This window comes from Oryza sativa, chromosome 7, assembly GCF_034140825.1.
Source record: "Oryza sativa Japonica Group chromosome 7, ASM3414082v1".
Lineage (NCBI taxonomy): Eukaryota > Viridiplantae > Streptophyta > Magnoliopsida > Poales > Poaceae > Oryza > Oryza sativa.
Window position 1 is genome coordinate 19,226,651 of NC_089041.1, and position 21,612 is coordinate 19,248,262.

At 48.0% G+C, this 21,612-nt stretch overlaps 1 protein-coding gene across 1 annotated transcript; it reads right to left on the bottom strand.

Moving 5' to 3' along the window:
* Positions 1–6,758: 6,758 nt before the first annotated feature.
* On the bottom strand, positions 6,759–8,879 carry LOC4343319 (anthocyanidin 3-O-glucosyltransferase 6). Its single transcript, XM_015790308.3, has one exon. The coding sequence runs from the start codon at positions 8,675–8,677 to the stop codon at positions 7,103–7,105; it is 1,575 nt and encodes a 524-aa protein (XP_015645794.1). The 5' UTR covers positions 8,678–8,879; the 3' UTR covers positions 6,759–7,102.
* Between the last annotated feature and the right edge of the window lie 12,733 nt (positions 8,880–21,612).

Sequence of the window (21,612 nt, forward strand, 5' to 3'; positions counted from 1 at the left end):
TTGAAGTTCTTAAACTTTGAATTTCAAACTTCAAATTGTTCACATAGTCAGATGGAGAAATGACCAAAATAAAAATTCATCTCGATGAGTTCTACAATTTTGGTTTGGGCGACTTTTCCATTTGAAATAATTTATTAACCCTAATTTTTGTTCGAAGTTGTCAAATTTTGAAAATTCAAAATTTGAATTGTTCAAATGAACTTATTTGTAAAAAGGACCAATACAATTTTGTTCTTTATGATTTTTGCGCGCGTCGACTTCCTGCCACATGGAGAGGGAGAAGGTTTGGGGATGGGGATCGATTAGGAATGAGCACGGAGAAGAGTAAAGAAGGTAAGGGGTCATCTGCAAATTTGTATGGAGTATGCGGGCGCTTTTCTGAAAAAAACACCTCACCTAGTCACCTAGATCGTATCCGTTAGATCAGGATCGATGGGTATATAACAGCCGAGTGCATGAGTGCACGAGGTTAGATGTGTGCATAGGATACGTTGCCCCGGTGTGGAGGCCGATGAAGGTAGCATGTGTTGGACCCCTTAACCATTGGAGCCAACTTTTCTATTTTGGGCCAGCCCATTTACCCATTGAAGCCAATTTTGTTGGATGGGTCAATGAGTCCAGCGGGTTGGCCCTACCACGCCCATCCCTACTGGTCGAGTGGTCGTTATATGTTGCCACACCATTCACCGCTTCTAAGAAGTAGGCTAGGTCGATATCTACCCAGTGACCCAATCCACAAAGGAATAAGTTCACCGGAGGTCCCTCAACTTAACAGCGAGATTTTTTGAGGTCCCTCAACCACAAAACTAGAAATGTTCACCCCTAAACTCACTCAAACCGTTCAAAGGAGGTTCCATCGCAATATTTGCGCCTTGTTTTACTGACGTGGCATCCAGTCAGCAAAAAATATAAAAAAATATGTGGGGCCCACATATAAGTGAGAGAAAATGGTGTAGGCCCCACATCTCTCCTTTCTTTTCTTTTTCTCTTCTCTTCTCTCCTTTTCTCGAGTAGGCGCGTCGGTGCGTGAGACGGCTGGTGGCAGAGAGTGGCGGCGGCGGTGGGAGAGGGGGAGAGAGACGGCCGACGCGATGGCGAGCTCGGAGGCGCTCTGTGCTGCCGCCGTGCGCATCATCGCCGCGTGGCTGGAGCGGTCTGAGCTGCCGCTAGGGCGGGAGGTGGTGCGCCACATGCTCGACGTCGACGGGCACACGTGGAGCGTGCATCGCGCCAAGGCGAACTGGTTCCGCATCATGGGGGTGCTCACCTGGGCCGTCGGGCTCGCGCGGTGGCTCGACGGCGTGCAGCGGTGGCGCAGCCCGTTTGTAACACCCTGAAAATTTGACCAGTAAAAGCAAAACTCTAAAAATACGGACCTTCAAAAACTTTTTAAATAAATTGTATCATGCCGATTTTATTCGCCAATTTCATTGGATTTTGATCTCGGAATTTATTAATCGCGAATAATGAATAACTAACTAGGAATAAACCCTAAAAATCAAATTGGCTAAATAAATAATTAAAATATAAATTAAAATAAAGATTAGGTGAGGTTGGAAATAAATAAAATATTATCGCGACCGTATTAGCAATAATTAAATTTTAGTACGATGAAATAAGAATTAATTAAATTCAAGAAAATTAGATAAAAATAAAATATGGGTAATGTTAATCTAGAGTGAATCTTTTGGTTGAAATAACACAAATGTTATGTAAACTTCATTTGCGTAAAAATTTGGAATTAATGAATAAGATTTATATAGAGAATAGGTTAAATAAGGATAAAATGAAAACTAGCACTGTTCATTGCGCGGAAGGTGCTCGATGTGGTTCCGTAGCCCTGCCCCTCCTCCGTCGCCTGCCCCTAGCCGCCCCGAGCCGCGCCGACGTCGCCATCGCCGCCTGCTGCCGCGCGCCATCGCCGTCGCGTCGTCGCCTCACGCCCCGCGCCCCTGCCCCGCCGCGCGCCCGTCCCATCTCCCCTACCGCGCGTGCCTCGCGCCCCGAGCCGCCGCGCCGCCATCCCGCCACCCCGCGCGCCCACGCGCCCCGTCACCGCTCATCCCATCGCCGCGCGTGTTCCATCGCCGCCTCGAGCCCGCGCCGCTGTCGCCGTCGCCATCCCATCGCCGTGCGCTGAGTCCCGCGCCGCGCCGCGCCGTCCCATCACCGCGCGCCGAGCCCCGTGCCGCCCCGAGCCCCGCGCGCCGCCCCGAGCCCCCGCGCCGCCGTCGTGTCAGGCCGGCCACCCCTCCTCCTCTCTTTCTTCCCCCTCTCCCCTATAAATACTCCACACCCCCTCTCCATTTCCCCCACTCCATCTCCCTCTTTCTCCCCTCTTCCCTCACCACCGAGCCACCGCCTTCGTGCCGCCGCGCCGCCGCCCTCGCGCCGCCCTCGCGCCGCCGCACCGCCGCCTTCGTGCCACCGCGCCGTGCGCCGTCGTCGCGCCGTCATCACCGCCGCCGCCATCGTCGGTAAGCGGCCACCTCCTCCCCTTGCTCAGTCGCCGTCGCCAGAGAGCCGAGAGAGAGAGGAGGGAGAAGAAGCCGGGAGGGAGAGAAAGAGAGAAAAGAAGAAAGAAAGAAAAAGGAGAGAAAGAAAGAAAAGAAAAAGGGAGAGAAAAGAAAGAAGGGAAAAGAAAAGAAAGAAAAGAGGAGAGAAAAAGAAAAGAAAATAAATAAATAAATAGAAATTAGAGGGAGATTAGGGAAGTTAGAAAATTTAAAATAATTAGAATTTAATTATAGATCAATTATAGTCGTAGAATTGAAAAAATTTAATATAATTATAGATTGTTTTGGTAATCTCTATAGGTGATCAATTCACAGTAGGTACTCGGATTTAATTAATAGGAATTTTAGACGTATATTATATTTAATCGTTTAGTCATAGACTAAATTAAATCGTATAATATTATAAGATAATTTTTGGATTCCGGCCGATATTTAGCTCGCGATAGAAATTTCTAACCTATTATATGGATATAATACTCGGGTAGATTAAATTAAAAACTTATGATAACAAAATATTTATACCCGCAAAAATAGTTTAGGATGTATAAATCGAAATTGGGTATGCCCTAGTTCGTGAATAGTAAAGTTAATATAAAAGAATCGACTTTCGCATTCGACTTCCATTTGGATTTATTTGGATTTTTATTTGAATTCTAACCGAATTCAAATCAATTTTCGCACGTAACTATAGAGCCCGAGGGAGTTGCGGATCCAAGTGAAGGCCAAGACCCGCAAGACTTTGAGCAAGGCAAGTCATCACTATCCCTTGAACATGTTGATCCCAATTGCGAAATTATTTTTATTTACAAATAAGAATGCATGCAATGATGAACATCCTATTTGTGAATATGCCATACCTTGATTATTGTTTACCCTTATTCCCTTGTAACCATGATTACGTATGAGTCCTTGGTCAACTATAACAAATGCTTAGAGATGCTACTCTAGAATCATGCATACTCATATTTATCGAATGCTATATGCTTGGCCAATTACCTTTGGGAAGGTAATTGAGATGCGGCATGTGGAGACATGAGCGCCACATTGCCATGATGTTGATGACATGATTTATGAAAGGAGAAATAAAATTAAACAACTGTTTTCGACTGGGGCGGATGGAGGATTTGGGTGGTATCCGGAAAAGGCTAGTACCGTCCCCGGTCAATTAAGGACCGAGCCATGAAGTTAAGCATGAAACGACCCCCGTACAACCGCACTTCTCGTATGGGTATAGACCTAGCGGAATAGATAGCTGAGCGGAGGCAGTATCCATACATAGTGGTTTCTTGATGTGTGAGGTAGGGGCTCTACGGTGGGGCAGCCATTGGTAGGACTGCGAGGCGGGTGTCTACAGTGGTGTCGCCATCGGTAGGACTGCCATGTGAGAATCTAAACATAATTATAACTTAATGCATGTGTGAGTCTTCCCTTCCCGGGTGCGCCAGAACTCCTCTCACTGCTAGAAACCATGTACGCCTAGAGTGCATGAGGATGTAAAGTTCATGGAGCGGGTACTGCCAATGCGAGGTTATCGAAAAGCTTTGCCGTGGCGCGTCTCATGTGTTGGGACGAGGCTCATGTGTTGGGCAGTCGCGGAGTACGGGTAAAGTGTACATCCACTGCAGTGTGAGTAAACCAAATCTATTCGAATAGCCGTGCCCGTAGTTACTGAGCACCGGGACATGTATTACACTTGGCTAGACTCTAAATTCTTAACTTGTGTGGGATGGGATATTGCATGATGATTTCTATACTGATGGAGCCACTTCCTGAGAGGCGGGAATGTGGACGTCCTCAGAAAACCATGATGACTCAATGGCGGGAAGCTATCCTTGGGATCACAATGGATGGTGGACAAAACCGTCATTGTTTGATATGAACACTGGTACTAAAAGTTGATCAGTCTGTGCTAGGTCTTAGGTTTGTGGAAAGAATTACAAAACTTGCTTTGCGCAAAAGAACCATAGCCATCCTTTGAATACCCCTGTCATATGCATTGTTGCTGTGGTGGCTTGCTGAGTACAGTTGGTACTCACCCTTGCAAATATAAACTTAATCAGAGGCCGGAGATGAAGCTTCGGAGGATCCCTATGCCTATTACCAGGAGGGTGATGAAGACGATGGCGCTCAGTAGGTCTTAATTACGGTCGTTGCCTGTGGCAATGGCGTGCCGCTGCCTTAACTCCACTGCCTTACCTACTTCTGTTTTTTGAATGTATTCCGGACCGCTCGGTCTGATGATTTAAGACTGTGCCTGCGGGCTTATGATGTAATAATTCGTACTAGACTCTCGTGTATGTGCATTTGGTATTTCAGCTATGAATTCGTGTGTACCAGACTACTTGATCCAGGGAAATGGTACTGTTTACACGATTGATTCCTGTTATAAAAACGGGGGTCCACACCGTTCCACCACCGTTCTTGTCCACGTCCTCTACCTCATCCTCGTCTGGTAACCGGAGCTGGTCGTGCCCACGGCGTAGCTCTACGTCTTCCTCTTTGGCATCTGGTACAACCGGTTCCAGCCGCGCGGCCCCGCCGGCATAGATACGCGGTTGTCGCAGGCCGACACGGTGGAGCCGGACAACCTGGAGGAGTAGTTTGACGCCATGCCGCCGCCGGAGGTGTTTCGGGCTTGCTACGAGAGGTTGTGGACACTGGCGGGGCAGAAAGGAGACAACGGTGTAGGGGATTGGCCAATTGGGGCTTATGGTGAGGGTTTTGGCCGAAGTAAGGACGAGCGAGGCGGCGGCACGGAAGGGAGGGCCACCTCGGGAGAGCGGGATGTTGAGGACGCCGGTCGACCGGTTGATGCCACCCCCTCCACCGCTGACTCAGGCGAGGCCGTACTCGCTGGAGTTGGTGCGAGGAGTAGCCGGCAAAACATGGGGCCGACATCATGTCCCGCCGGCGCCCCCTCTCCTGCGGGTCTCATCTCCCCCCTCCGACCGGCACCAGCTGCTACCGCCGGCGCATCCTCTCCTGCCGCTCCTCTCCACCGCCGAGCTCGCCATCGCGTCAGCCGTCTCTCTCCACCTCTCCCGCCGCCGCTGCCCCTGCTCTGCCACCGGCCGCCTCACGCCCCACCGCGCTTGCTCGAGAGAAGGAGAGAAGAGAAGAGAAAAAGAAAAGAAGGAGAGATGTGGGGTCTACACCATTTTCTCTCACTTACATGTGGGCCCCACATATTTATTATTTTTATTTTTATTGCTGACTAGGATGCCACGTCAGCAAAACCGGGCGCAAATACTGGCATGGGATCTTTTTCGAACGGTTTGAGTGAGTTTAGGGGTGAACATTTCTGGTTTTGTGGTTGATGGACTAAAAAAATCTCGCTGTTAAATTGAGGGACCTCTGGTGTACTTATTGCATCCACAAAACATGAAGCAAAAACATCGTGGGTCAACCTAATCGACCCATGTTGATCCGCTGGCTCGACCCATATATCCATCAAACCACTATATACAAGATTCCACAGCTTATACGCGTAGTACACACGATAAATATCGTTTCGTATGGCTAATCTGTGATGATTTTTTTTTGCTGTATTGATCTATTATAATTATGAATTGTCTGACTTCACATCATTGCTGCTTCGCGAACAATGAGAAGAGCAAGAACAGACAGGATGGGTCGACCCACGAAGGGATCGTGGGTGGGTGAGTGAGTGGATGTGCCATATTGGATTTGTTTGTCGAGATGACCCATGTCCCGGAACTCACCACACTGGGATTGGCACGATTAGTTTTTTCATTCGTATCCGAAAACTTCTTCCAACGTCCGATCAAACAGATGTGACACCCAAAATTAGTTGCGCTTTGGACGGATGCAGTGACCTCGATCTTACATTCCCTCGACAGGGATTTGAGGACCCGTCGGGACAAGACAGGACCATATTTTGCTTTAGATTTTGTGGTCAGGGTCGTTCAATCCGATGCATCAATCTTGGCAACCCCAATTAGTACATTACAGTTCGTGCGAATAAAATAAGAAAGAATTCAGCAGGCATATACTACCTCCGTCCTAAAATAAGGGTAGCCGTGAATATCCGTGCCCAACATTTAACCGTCCGTCTTATTTAAAAAATTTTTGAAAAATTTAAAAATATTTAGTCACACATAAAGTACTATTATGTTTTATCATCTAATAGCAATAAAAATACTAATCTTAAAAAATTTTTAAATAAGACGAACGGTCAAACGTTAAACGTGAATAGTGCAAAACTACATTTATTTTGGGACGGAGGGAGTACAACTTATATTTATCAAGTCCAAATTTTGGTACAACTAATTCCAACATTACAATGTTTTGTCGTGTCTTGTTCAACAGAAAACAGTGTAAAGCAAAAAAAAGAATTCACAGTGAGCTAATGCGATCCGCTCACCATGAACTGGCAGACATTTTCGGCTACTGATTACAGTGTAACATAACAGCCAAAATCAGATCAAAGCTGGCAAATTAGTTCAAGGCGGCCGATCGAGGACTGCACCCTGACCGTTGGATCCATCAAATAAAAATTTAGCGGTAGTGACGACGAACACTCACACTCACACTCAAACCAGCCGCACGCACGCCGCGGCTGCACGTCACTGGGTCATAGTCGAGAAGCCGCCGCGAATTGCCCCGAGCAGCCTCTGCAACGCGGCGTACGACGAGCCGCCGCCCGGCGCCACGGCGTTCCGGCACACGGCCTTCATCTCCGCCGCCTTCTCCCTCACCTTCCTCCCCACCTCCGACGCGTCGTCCATCAGCGACCTCACCGCGCGCTCCAGCTCCGCCGCCTCCACGAAGCTGTCCCGCCGCTTCCCGTCCACCCCGAGCGGCACGGCCACGCCCATGTCGCGCACCAGCTCGAACGCGTTCAGGCGCTGCTCCGCGTACAGCGGCCACGGCACCAGCGGCACGCCGTGCCACAGGCTCTCCAGCGTCGAGTTCCACCCGCAGTGCGTCACGAAGCTGCCGATGGCGGCGTGGGCGAGGATCTCCTTCTGCGGCGCCCACGTCGGCCACACGAGCCCCCTCCCCTTGGTCCTCTCCAGGAACCACTCCGGGAGGAGCTCGTCGAGGCTCGCGTCCGTCGGGTGCACCGTGCCGGCGGCGGGCGGGCCACGCAGCGCCCACAGGAAGCGGTGGCCGCTGCGCTCGAGCCCCGCGGCGACCTCGCGCGCCTTCGCGGCGTCGAACCAGCCCATGCTCCCGAAGCAGAGGAACAGCACCGACGCCGGCGGCTGCGCGTCGAGCCACCGGACGCAGCGAGCGTTCGACGACGGCTTGTCCTCGAGGTCGAGCACCGGGCCGATCGGGTACAGCGGCGGCGCCGTTCGTCCCGGCACGCAACGGCCGTCGGCGATCGCGGCGAGGAGGGCCGGCTCAAGCTCGGCCACTGTGTTGATGATGATGCCGTCGGCGTCCATGAAGCGGCGGCCGTGGTAGAGGAACCACTTGAAGTTCGGGCTCTCCTTGCGTCCCATGAACGCGGGAAGGGAACCAGCGGGCACCGGCGGCAACCCGGGGACGTCGACCGTGCCGTCGAACTCCTCGAAGTCGACGGGGACCTCCTCCTCCAGCGCCGGCAGCCGCAGCATCAGCGCGAGCAACGCGGCGGTGGACGTGAAGTACACGTACGTCGGGACGCCGGCCTCGCGGGCCGCGTCGAGCACGCCGGTGGCGAAGAAGTCGACGACGAGCGCCGCGGCGCCCAGCTCCGCCGCCGCAGCCCTCACGTGGGGCGCCTGCAGCTGCATGTACCGCGACTTGAACTCCTGCACGTTGCCGGCGGCGCAGCCCATCGGCGGCGGCTCGACGGCGGGGAGGCGGTGGAACCGGACGCCGAGCCCGGATGCCTCGACGCGCCCGACGTGCGCGTCGACCTCGGCGGCCGACTCGGACGTCGCCGGGCGGACGACCAGCACGGTGACGGTCACCGCGGGGCCCTCGCCGTCGCCCCGGCCGCCGTGAGCGAGCAGCCGCTTGCCGGCCTCGATCAGCGACATGAGGTGGCCGGAGCCGGCCTCGGGGAGGAGGAGGACGTTCGCGCTCGCCATCGCCATTGCTTTGGCCAAATTGATCAGCGGCACGACGACGACAGACGACAGTGTGATACACTGCTCAGGCAGGCTGTATTGTAGCAAAGCAAGCAGGCAAAGATAGTGTCCGATCATGTGCAATTTATGCTATGTCATGTCTGCTACATCAGATGAACAGTGGATTAGATCTGGCTAATTAAGGCAAAACAACGGCGCCTATATTATTAGGTAAGATCTCACTGATATGTGATACATTACTCAACAAACGTACGTACATATTTAAATTCAACGTATTCAAGTTAAGAAAAAGAATAAATATGCATGTGATATATCATTCAACAAATATACAAGTTTAAATTGTGAATACACATTAACTTGCTATAGTTTCATTAGCTCTTTTTGTTACAACTTATAGAAGTTAAATTTTGAATTGTATATCTGTAGAGTGATATATATCATATTAATTTACCATGTTAATTTTGTTAAATTTTGTCGTAACTATTTAGACGACATGTAAACAACAATGAGACGGAGAGTTTAAAATTTATTCCCACGTCATCACAATACAGCTACAAACAGCAGTTCTACAATACCTTACCCTCTAATAGGTGATTCACACAGCAGTTGACAAGACTGACGACATCATGTAATATATATATATATATATATTTAGATCTATATCTTTATCAATAATAATACTTTACGAGTTTTAAATTGATGCAATAGTATAGATTGACCACCACTTTGTTTTGCAACCACGAATATCTCGCACGTCCTTAGAGACAGAGATCAACAACAAATTCCCTAGCCTCAATAAAATTATATTAAAATTACGTTCACATATACATAACATTATTAGGTACATCAGGATTTTAAATTGTAATAGGTGGTAGCATGCTGCATGCTCCCACAACACCACACCATTCATATTTGCCTATTATTTTACTTTTAGTTCTCTTAGAGTGTGTACAATAGCAGGCTATTAACCAGCTGTAAACATATTTTAATGAGAGAAAAAATGAGAGAGAATAGTAGCGGGCTACAAATCTATAGCCAACTGCAGCACGGACTTCAAGACGTAATGTGTGTATGACAAGTGGGACCATGTACTAATTGTATATAGTAAGCAACTATTGTATGAATTATCTATTACATTGGCTATAGATGATTTGAAACTACTAGCAGTAGGCTATACTATTAAACTTACTTTTAGTCAATCAAACCATATATAATATTGGGTGAACACCACCACATCTATTTTATCAACGGCGTTTGTTACACGTGCTGACGTGCATGCTTAATAAGTTAGCATGCTGTCCCTTTCTCCAGCGTCGCAATCAGATCAGGCACCACGGGATCACATACAGATAGGAATGCATGTGTCCTGTGCTGTGAGCCTAGGCAAACTCTTTTTTTTTCAAACTTGGTGCAAATGCAGACACTCAAAATGCGCGTATACTGATCCCAACGCATACACGTACATCCTACCCTTATTATCAACTTCGGAAGACTGGACCAGCATATATTAAGATTTACGAAATCACCATAAGCGCCTCGCTATCAACAGATACATCACTTACCACTGAAAAAATAATTAGTTGTAAATGTGAGCGCTCGTGATAAGTCTAGGACTTGTACCTAAAATCACTCAATTGGAAAATTGATTGTGAATATAAAAATACTATTTAGAGTTTAATAGTTGTTTTTTACAACTTGTACAAATTAAATTAGAACTGGTATGTCTGTTTGGTATCTACCTTATCTTTTTTTTTTATTTTTTTCATAATAATTATTTAGTTGGAATACAGTAAATAATGAAATTTGCTCGAGTGATTAGAATCTTTTTCCAGTGAGGGTGTGTTTAGTTCCATGCCAAAATTGAAAGTTTGAAGAAAAAAGTTGAAAGTTTATGTGTGTAGGAAAGTTTTGACGTGATGGAAAAGTTAGAAGTTTGAAGAAAAAGTTGGGAACTAATCAAGGGCTGAGCCAGTTCTTATATGTCAGAAGGAACCTGTTAGTCTGCAAGATGATTAGGCCATCCACTGCCTTGATTATTAGGGTTTGTTCTCCTACCAAGGATATAAATCCGGGGAAAGGGACGCAGATCGAACCGGTGCACAAAATTGTCCAATCTAAACTTATAGTTGTGTACGAAAAATTAAGTGTGCTTAACAAACCGACTGTGGAGATTATGGTTACCCCATATCTACATGGCGGTTATATTCCAGCTGGATATACGGTACCAAATATAGATAGAATATCTTTATGAGGACTCGGGTTAGATTCTAAACTTGTATGTCAAGAAAATACCCGGGATCCTAGTCGGTTACGATTGTATTTTATCTGTAATCCCATATTCCGTTAGGATATGGACTGTACTTTGTAATACGGATCCCTTCCCCTATATAAGGAGGGGTCCGGGTTCCTCTTGGGGCGATTCTTTTTTCCAGTTTATACAATCAATAACACACTCGGCGGAATCATCCCCGGACAGGAGTAGGGTATTACTTCTTGAATAAGAAGGCCTGAACCTGTATAAAAATCCTTCGTCTCCAAACCCATCCACTTTCCAAGCTTGATAGCCACCCCCTTTTATTATTGCCGAAATCTTGTTTCGACCGTTGGCGCGCCAGGTAGGGGTAGCGTCAAATTCTCGCCGACTAAGTGCGATGGGTTTCGTTTCTGGCATCGACGACTTCGCCTTCCCCCCGGGCAGGCGTTCCGGTTCGGCAGCTTCAACTTCATCACCAATGACTTCGGCAAGATCTCTCTCCTTGACTCGGATTCAAACCAGTCGGGGAGAGACCAGGTCCCCGTGCCATTCGGTATTCCGAACTCGCCCGAGGCCTACTCCAAGATCATCTCTCCCGAGTCGGCTTCAAACCACTCGGACGAGATCCAATCTACTCTTCCGCGATCAGATCAAGATGACGGGTCCTATCCCCCAATCCTGATGAAACTTCCTGATGATTTGGCCGCTGTCTTCACAGTCAAGACATCTCCCACTCGAAGATCTAGGCGAGCTCCAGCTTCGGCCCTGATCCGATCTAGATCTAGGGAGGTTGGCGTTATACTCCAACCTCTTGGGACAGTCTCGACGGAAGAGTTGGATGGCTACCTCAGCTCCCCCGGCGTCAGTTCTCGACCAACCAAGATCCTCGACTACGATGACTTCGGCTACCACTACGACCACGGCGACCTCGACAACTTCGACGACAGCTATGAGGATAACTACACGCCCCTCTTCTTCGGCGTATTCATGGCTGACAACGAAACGGAGGAACAGCGCCAAGCCCGAGAAGCGGACCAAGATCGCGCACGGCAAGAAGCTGAACGTCGCCGACTAGAGGAAGAGCGACAGCGACAAGAGCGAGAACGACTACAGCGTGAGCAACAGGATCGCGAACGGATTGCAAAGGAGGCTGAAGATCGACGACAGCGCGCCTTGGAATCTGGGCGCCGAGCAAGAGAGCTCATTGGGCAACAAGACGTCGATGGAACAGCGGTCTTTCGCACCCCCCAGCAGAACGCGGTTGCAGCAATCACTCTCCTCGACACCCTCCTCAAGGAAGATGCACTCAACCAAGCCGATCATGTTGTCAACATCTTGAACCAGACGAAGACCATGATCGCTGCCTCGGTTCCAGCCAACTCTGCAAGCACCCGTACCCCGACTGGTAGCCGAGTCCCTCACCTCCGATCTCATGATTATCATTAGCCAAGCCTCAGCATCATCGGCACAATATCTAGTCGCAGGAGCAGGGGTCACAACAAACGATCTGTTCACTCGCCTCCCAAACGTCACAGGGAGCGCCGAGTCGAACGGCCTCGCTCTCCACCTCACTAGCGTCCCGTCGACCTTCGCGACACGATCAACCAGCGCCGTGCAGCACGAGGTCACCGCCATTCACCAAATCGCTATGACGACGACGTGGATGGAGTAGCTGCCTTCACTAATGACCTGCGTCGAGTGGATTGGCCAGCCGGTTTTAAGCCGACTGGAATCGAGAAGTACGACGGCACCACTAATCCGGAGTCTTGGCTCATCGTCTACGGACTTGCAATCCGCGCAGCAGGAGGAGACAGCAAGGCCATGGCAAACTATTTGCCTGTGGCCCTAGCGGATTCCGCCCGATCCTGGCTTCACGGCCTACCCCGTGGCACGATCGGATCATGGGCGGAACTTCGTGATCACTTCATCGCCAACTTCCAGGGTACCTTTGAACGCCCCGGCACACAGTTTGATCTCTACAACATCGTTCAGAAGTCTGGAGAATCCCTTCGAGATTACATCCGACGCTTCTCCGAACAATGCAACAAGATCTCCGACATCACCGACGACGTCATCATCGCCGCCTTCACTAAAGGCATTCGCCACGAGGACCTAGTCGGCAAGTTCGGACGTAAACCTCCCAGGACGGTTAAGCAGATGTTCGAAAAAGCCAACGAGTATGCCAAAGCCGAAGATGCTATTACCGCGTCCAAACAGTCGGGCACCACTTGGAAGCCAAAGAAGGATACGCCGACCGCAGGAGGGAGTGGAAGTAACAACAACAATGATCGCAAGCGTAAGCCCGAAGAACTTGTGGCGACCACCTCTCCATCTTCCCGACAACGTTCCCGCGTCAACACCTTCGACAAGATAATGAACTCCCAATGTCCGCATCATCCCAATTCCAACCACGTGGCCAAAGATTGCTTCGTCTACAAACAGTTCGCGGAGCAATACGTCAAGAACGCACGTAAACCTTCAAACGAAGATCAAGGCACATCAAAGAAGAAAGATGATGAAGACAATGCCCCGACTGGTTTTCAAGATCATCGCAAAGAACTTAATCACAACTTCAGCGGACCCCTAGCTTATGAGTCTAAGAGAAAATAGAAGCTAACAGAACGGGAGATCAATGCGGTTCAGCCTAATACGCCCCAATATCTTCGGTGGTCAGAGATAGCAATTAAATTCGACCGCTCGGATCATCCCGACCGAGTGGTCCACCCGGGGCGGTACCCCCTGGTACTAGACCCAGTGGTTCGCAATGTCAAGCTCCGACGGACTCTCATCGATGGTGGCAGCGCACTCAACATCCTTTTTGCTAAGACCTTGGACGATATGCAGATTCCTCGCATGGAATTAAAGCCAAGTAATGCACCCTTCCACGGTGTTATCCCAGGATTGTCAGCTACACCACTCAGCCAGATCACTCTTCCAATTACCTTCGGCACTCGGGAGAATTTTCGCACAGAAAATGTTTGTTTCGAAGTTGCTGATTTCGAGACAGCATATCATGCTATACTTGGACGACCGGCTTTAGCTAAATTTATGGCCGTCCCACACTACACCTACATGATGATGAAGATGCATGGTCCTCGAGGAGTCATATCACTACGGAGCGACATCAAGCAGGCCGTCACATGTGACAAAGAAAGTTGCGAGATGGCCCAAACTCACGAGACTACTCTCGCCCGCGAAGAGATCCGACTGGCTGCGACCACGGCAAGTGAGGGAGAAGTGCCTGCAACCAAGCTGACGAAGAACGAAGAAAGTGATGCCAAGACGAAAAAGATTCCCTTAGATCCCTCCGATCCTGATAAGACTGCTGTAATAGGCGCTGAGTTAGATTGTAAATAGGAAAGCGCGCTCATCACCTTTCTTCAGAATAATAAAGATATTTTCGCGTGGAAACCATCCGATATGTCTGGTATCCCAAGAGAGGTGATTGAGCACTCTTTACATGTTAAGGAAGACGCCAAACCCATCAAGCAACGACTCCGCCGTTTTGCACAGGACAGGAAGGATGCGATCAAGGAGGAGTTAACCAAGCTGTTAGCAGCAGGCTTCATTAAGGAAGTCCTTCATCCCGACTGGCTGGCTAACCCAGTCCTGGTTCGGAAAAAGACGGGGCAATGGCGCATGTGTGTCGATTATACCGACCTCAACAAATCTTGTCCCAAAGACCCTTTTGGGTTACCTCGCATTGACCAGGTGGTTGACTCAACGGCCGGCTGTGAGTTACTCAGCTTCTTGGACTGTTACTCAGGATATCATCAGATCCGACTAAAAGAATCCGACTGCTTGAAGACCTCGTTTATTACGCCCTTTGGGGCCTACTGCTACATCACCATGCCATTTGGATTGAAGAACGCAGGAGCAACCTATCAACGCATGATTCAAAGATGTTTTTCAACTCAGATCGGTCGCAATGTTGAAGCTTATGTTGATGATGTAGTCGTCAAGACCAAGCAGAAGGATGACCTGATTGCGGATTTAGAAGAAACTTTTACAAGCATTCGTGCTTTCAAGATGAAACTAAACCCGGAAAAGTGCATCTTCGGAGTACCGTCAGGGAAGTTGCTCGGATTTATGGTATCTCAAAGAGGCATACAGGCCAACCCGGAGAAAATCAACGCCATCCTCAACATGAAACCGCCAAGCTCCCAAAAAGACGTCCAAAAACTGACTGGTTGCATGGCGGCGCTCAGCCGGTTCATTTCACGACTCGGCGAGTGGGGGATGCCCTTCTTCAAGCTGCTGAAGAAGACTGACAATTTTCAGTGGGGACCCGAAGCAAAAAAAGCCTTTGAAGACTTCAAGAAACTTCTCACCACTCCACCAGTTTTGGCCTCACCACGTCCACAAGAGCCGCTACTGTTATATGTGTCGGCAACCTCCCAGGTTGTGAGTACGGTCCTGGTTGTCGAGCGCGAAGAGGAAGGCCATATTCAAAAAGTCCAACGACCAATTTATTTCGTTAGCGAGGTTTTAGCCGACTCCAAGACAAGATATCCTCAGGTTCAAAAGTTATTATATGGTGTCTTAATTACCGTCAGGAAATTATCTCACTACTTTCAAAGTCACTCGGTCACGGTGGTCACATCGTTTCCACTCGGGGATATACTTCATAACCGCGAAGCAAACGGACGGATTGCGAAGTGGGCCTTAGAGTTGATGTCTTTGGACATATCGTTCAAGCCACGAACTTCGATCAAGTCACAAGCTTTAGCTGATTTCTTTGCCGAGTGGACCGAGTGCCAAGAAGATATGCCAGAGGAAAAGATGGAACATTGGACTATGCATTTTGATGGGTCGAAGAGGCTTATAGACACTGGAGCTGGGGTCGTCTTGATTTCCCCGACTGGAGAATGATTGAGCTACGTATTGTGGATACATTTTTCTGCGTCCCATAACATGGCGGAATACGAGGCGCTACTCCATGGACTAAGGATTGCCATCTCTCTAGGCATTCGCCAATTAATCGTCCGTGGAGACTCTCAGTTGGTTGTTAATCAAGTCATGAAAGAGTGGTCATACCTAAATGATAATATGACCGCTTATCGACAAGAGGTACGCAAGTTGAAAGATAAATTCGACGGACTCGAGCTCACCCATGTCCTCCGACATAACAATGAGGCAGCCAACAGGCTGGCCAAATTTGGTTCAAAACGGGAAGCAGCCCCTTCTGATGTGTTCGTAGAACATCTTTACGAACCAACCGTACCCAAAAAAGAAACAATTGAAGCCATGGATACTCAAGGCGTAAGCATGATCGAAACCGACTGGAGAGAACCTCTCATAAAATTTTTGACTAAACAAGAACTCCCTCAAGACAAAAATGAAGCCGAGCGGATTTCCAGACGCAGCAGACTTTACATTATTCATGAGGCTGAGTTGTACAAGAAAAGTCCATCAGGAATACTGCAGCGCTGCGTGTCTTTGGAAGAAGGGAGACAATTGTTGAAGGATATACATTCTGGTATTTGTGGTAATCATGCCGCCGCACGGACCATTGTCGGCAAAGCTTACCGGCAAGGTTTTTTCTGGCCTACAGCTGTGTCTGATGCTGACAAGATTGTACGGATATGCGAAGGTTGTCAATTTTTTGCCAGACAAATTCATCTGCCAGCCCAAGAGTTGCAAACCATCCCGTTGTCCTGGCCGTTTGCGGTCTGGGGGCTTGACATGGTCGGCCCGTTTAAAAGGGCAGTCGGCGGTTACACGCATCTCTTTGTGACTATCGACAAATTCTCCAAGTGGATTGAGGCTAAACCGGTCATCACGATCACAGCAGATAAAGCTAGAGATTTTTTCATTAACATCGTGCATCGGTTTGGGGTACCTAATTGGATCATCACTGATAATGGCACTCAATTCACTGGCGGAGCATTTAAAGACTTTTGTGAAGACTTCGGCATTAAAATTTGTTACGCCTCCGTGGCACACCCCATGAGTAACGGACAAGTCGAACGCGCTAACGGCATGATACTTCAAGGGATCAAAGCACGAGTTTTTGACCGACTACATCCCTACACTGGCAAGTGGGTAGATCAGCTGCCATCCGTACTTTGGTATTTACACACTACTCCTAGTCGGGCTACCGGCCAGTTGCCGTTCTTTTTGGTTTATGGCGCAGAAGCAATGTTGCCGAGTGAAGTGGAATTGGAATCACTACGATTTCAGAACTTCAACGAGGAGGGTTATGAAGAAGGCCGAGTAGACGACATCAATCGACTAGAAGAAGCTCGAGAAGCAGCTTTAATTCAGTCGACTCGATTGCAAGGGTTGCGCCGTTATCATAATCGAAATGTTCGATTGCGAGCCTTTTTAGTCGGCGACCTGGTTCTGAGGAAAATTCAAACAACACAGGATCGGCATAAATTATCTCCCTTATGGGAAGGACCGTTCATAATTGCTGAAGTCACTCGGCCGGGTTCTTATCGACTCAAGCGCGAAGACGGTACTCTCATCAACAATTATTGGAATATTGAACACCTTCGTCGATTTTACGCTTAGGCATTTCGTTTGTATCTTTCCTCTTTGACTGCTAACTTCAAGTTTTTCCTTGAAGTTTTCAGTCAGGGAGCTACTATGATAATAATGGAGTGTGATTTTTATCAATTCAATTTGCTTACTTGATTTATCATTGCCCTGTTTGGTCTTTCGACTTAGCCAATAAGGACTGAAGGTTTTTAATAGCTTTTGCGGGTTTTAGGCTCAATAAGGCTTAACAAAGGCTTTTAAGAAATCAGAAGCTAAGTATGGAACACCAAGCATAGCATAAATTCATCAGTATTGTACAAATTGAGCCTCCACTGTCATTGATCATCAAAATCATTGTTACATCAATCAGTATCAGTTTTTTCATCGTCAGACTTATCAGACCCAGTCGGCCCAAGGTCGACATCTTGGAATCTCTCAACTACATCAGCAGCAATCTTGTCAGCAGCTTTTTGCGCATCACTGATGAGGTCAAGAGCAGCTTCTTCGCTCGTCCCGTCTGCAAAGCCATCAATGGCATCCATATCAACCCTTGGATAAAGGGATTTGGTCATCGCCAACGCCAGACTTGCTCCCATACTTCCAGCATCTTTGATGTTCTTGAAATAAGTATCTGGAGCGACTCTCAGCTTGTCGAAGATTTCGGTAGCATCAAGTGTACTCGAACCGGCGTTATTGAAGAACATGGCCTAGATGAGTGGAGTAGTAGCATTAGCGACTTTATCCCTGGCTCCTTCAAGCTTGTTGATCTTGTCAACTAAGACATCAAACTGTGCTTGAGACTTGATCTTGCGGTCTACATCAACAGATTCACATTAATGAATCAGTATATAGAAGATAATGGCTTTTGAAGTGTCGATTATTGGTACCTTCAACCTCCTTTAAAGCCGAATCCCTCTGTCTTGCCAGCTCAACCTTGTCATTTTCCAGAGTTTGGATCTGCTTCTCTAGTTGAGATATCTTGGCAGCTTGCACTACATTAACTTCGGTTAATCAAGATTACAGAGATAACAGCACAAATCAGTTGGGCAGAGTTTGCGCGAACCTTTTGATGAGCCACTCAGTTCGAAATTGGACTCCTGAAGCTCAGCAATCCGATCCCTCAGATCATGTTCATTCTTCTTGGCAAGTTCTCTGGCCTCGTGCAGTTGACTCTTGGTGGCCTCGAGGGTTCCAAGATGCGGAACTAGTCTCTCTAGGGTTGCGGTTTTCACCTCGTTCCTAAGATGAATCCTCTGTGGAGCAGTTTTATCAGCGCTCGGGCCAGACGGCAAACGAGATGGCTGAGGTCAGGCGTCAAGGGACTTACATTTACAATGCGAGTCGCTTGGTTGAGTGCCTTTTTCAGTAGGCATACCTCTTCGTCTTCTTTTTGCCGGTTTATTACAATTCCTTGAGGTTGCAAGTTGTCATCCCACCACTTGACCAGAATGGGAGGGCACGAATCTTCGGCTGCTCGTATACGGGGATTTCTTCTTCATCACCAATCATTGGTCCTAATGTATTCACTGACAAAGGTTAGACAATTGATCAGAGTTATTTGGGTCAACATGGTTTCAGACAAAGTGTTTACCCGTAATAATTCCTGGACGAGGACGAGTGGATTCGGATGCCTTTAAAGGAGATCCAGATCTCTGGTTATTGCTGGCGTTTTGTCCGCGAGGGCTGTCTGCTTGGGTTTCGACTTCTGAAATCTCTTGGCTTGGCCCTACGTCCGACTGGTTTCTAGTCGGGGGCTCTTGATTAACTCCGGCTTTGGCTTCGGCCGACTGGTTTCTAGTCGGGGGTTGATCACCGGATTCTACATTATCGGTTGCCGGCTGATTGTCACTCGGATGATTCCTAGCAGTTGGCCCGGTTTCTTTGGAAGAACTTGTGTCTGTGTTAGTCGGGTCAGAGTCTTTCCCAGATGGATCTATATCAGACGGTTTCCTGCAAATTTGATTATCAGTATTATTGCCGCAATGGGTGCGCATCAATGCAAGAGAGATCATTATATGAGTTGCACTTAGAAGACTTCCTGATCTTTGGCACAGGGCGACTGGATGTTTTCTTCCTTGGAGTAGCCTGTTTTGGTAGTTTCTTGGTTGTCTCTCGGTCTCCAGGTCTCCTGGTGGTATCATCGGCTTCGTCGTCACTTAGAACCAACTTCCTCTTTCGAGAATCTGATTGGCTGACTGGATCAGAAGCACTTGGTTGAGTTTCAGACCGAATTCTTGGTCCTCTGCTCCCTTGCCCAGTTTGATGGCGGGGAGATCGGCGTTGAGCGATTGGGGGATCCGACTTCATCAAAGCAAATTCCTGGGTGTAATATCCTTCATTGTTAACTGATTCAACAAGAAAACAAGATCATATTTTGAGAAAGGTTGAAGTGTATGATTACGTACCGGTGGAGGAGGATTGAATGCATTGAACGGTATGACTGGCAGCAAGTGTGAGTAGCTGACAACGATGGCGTTTGAGAAGATCTTATACATCCTTTCCTTCATGAACTTGAAGTCAAGAGAATCTGGATCTTCACGGTTTGGGTCATGCTTGCCGTCAAATTCGAAGGCTGTGCGAGATCTTTCTTTGATTGGAGCTAACCGACACTTGATAAAGTGTCGGGTGATCTGTTCTCCTTGAAGGCCCTGCTCTTTCAGCTTTATCATCCTCTCCATCAGTTCTACTGCTTGTGCAGCTTCATCTCCCATTGGTAGTGAGTTCCAAGTATCCCGATAAACTGGAGGAAGACAGGAGTACTCGGGAAGAATAGGCTCGGGGTTTTGAACATAAAACCAGTTTGCGTGCCAGCCTTTATTTGAGGTCTTGAAGGGCATGGAGAAGTATTTTTGGCTTAGTGTTCCCCTGAGTTGGAAACCAGCACCCCCAACGACGCATGGTTTGCTCTTATTTGGCTGGGGCTTGAGGAAGAAGATGCGGCAGAACAAGGCGAAATGAGGCCTAATGCCCAGAAAAGCTTCGCAGCCATGAATAAAATTGGCAATATGCACTATGGAGTTTGGATTCAGATGATGCAAGCTAATCCCGTAGAAGTTCAGAATGCCCCGGAAAAATCTTGAGGTTGGAAGAGAAAATCCGCCATAGAAGAAATGAGCAAATACCACGATTTTATGTGTATCGGGGGTTGGGAATGCTTCGCCGAATACCGGTCGCCACCCGATGATCTCCTTCGCTGGAAGAACGTCGTGCGCCACCATCTCCTTCAGATTATCTTCTATCACATCGGAGGGCGCCCACTGACTCTCGAAGCTTTCTCTTTCTTCCGCCATGAATGCGAACTGGATGGTTTGATTTAGTCCGAGATACGGCTGGAAAGGGATGGGGAATCGGAGCGGTGGACGCGGGGAGAAATTTTGTGGAGTTTTTGAGGATGGATTAGAGCGGATTGATGAACCCTAGTTTGGCCGGCGCAGTTTGGTACTGTAGCAGGAAATGGGGAAAATGGCGAGAGTTTCGACGGGGAAGACGAAGCGACGCTTGGACTTCGGTGTTTTTAGGGTATCGGGAGTACTAATGGGCCTGGGCCTGTACAGTACTTCAGCCCAATATTATAATCAGCGTGGCACGTTGTGATCCCTAGGGACTTAGGCGCTTTTTGCTTTGGCAATTTGTGCTCACAATAATGTGGCCCGATGCTGCTAAAATCCTTTTTAACGCGGTTTAATAATTCTTTGGAATTGTTATGATGCAAATAAAGAGGTGCCCGACAGAAAGGTGTTACACCATTTTTGTAAGCTTTATTAAGCTGCAAAAACTGTTTGGGTTGATTTGAGATGACTGGTTTATTAATAGTCATTCTCTTAGCATGTTATATGCTTATTTTGGTTATGGTAAGGGTCATAGCCTAGGCTATTAGACTCGGTGATTACCATGATTTTTTATCATATTTGATGGATTGTCTTTAGAGTTTTTACTCGGATTCCTATCAAATATGTCTATTTTTGGACATTTTGAGTGTTTATCACTCGGCCCTTTTTGTATTTTTTATCCTTGATATGTTCAGGTTGAGAAGCAGTCGGCTAGGTGTTTTACTGACTACCACGCGTGCTTCGCTATAAAACCACTCGGTTCTTGACTACATGTTTAGTTTTTCAACTAATCACATAGTCGGGGGCTACACCTAATTAGGTGCATCTACTCGATGCACCATGTTTTATTTTCGCCCTTCACAGTCTTTTAGCACTCGGCAAGCCGGAGCAAGTTGAATTGAAGCACTCGGATTATTGTTTTTTGTTTTGAGAAGACTATTTTGGTCAACTGCGAAGGTCTCGGGGGCTACTGTGGAGATTATGGT

Excerpts from the sequence above, each read along its gene's own strand:
- LOC4343319 (XM_015790308.3), bottom strand. The coding sequence starts at position 8,677 with ATGATCGGACACTATCTTTGCCTGCTTGCTTTGCTACAATACAGCCTG.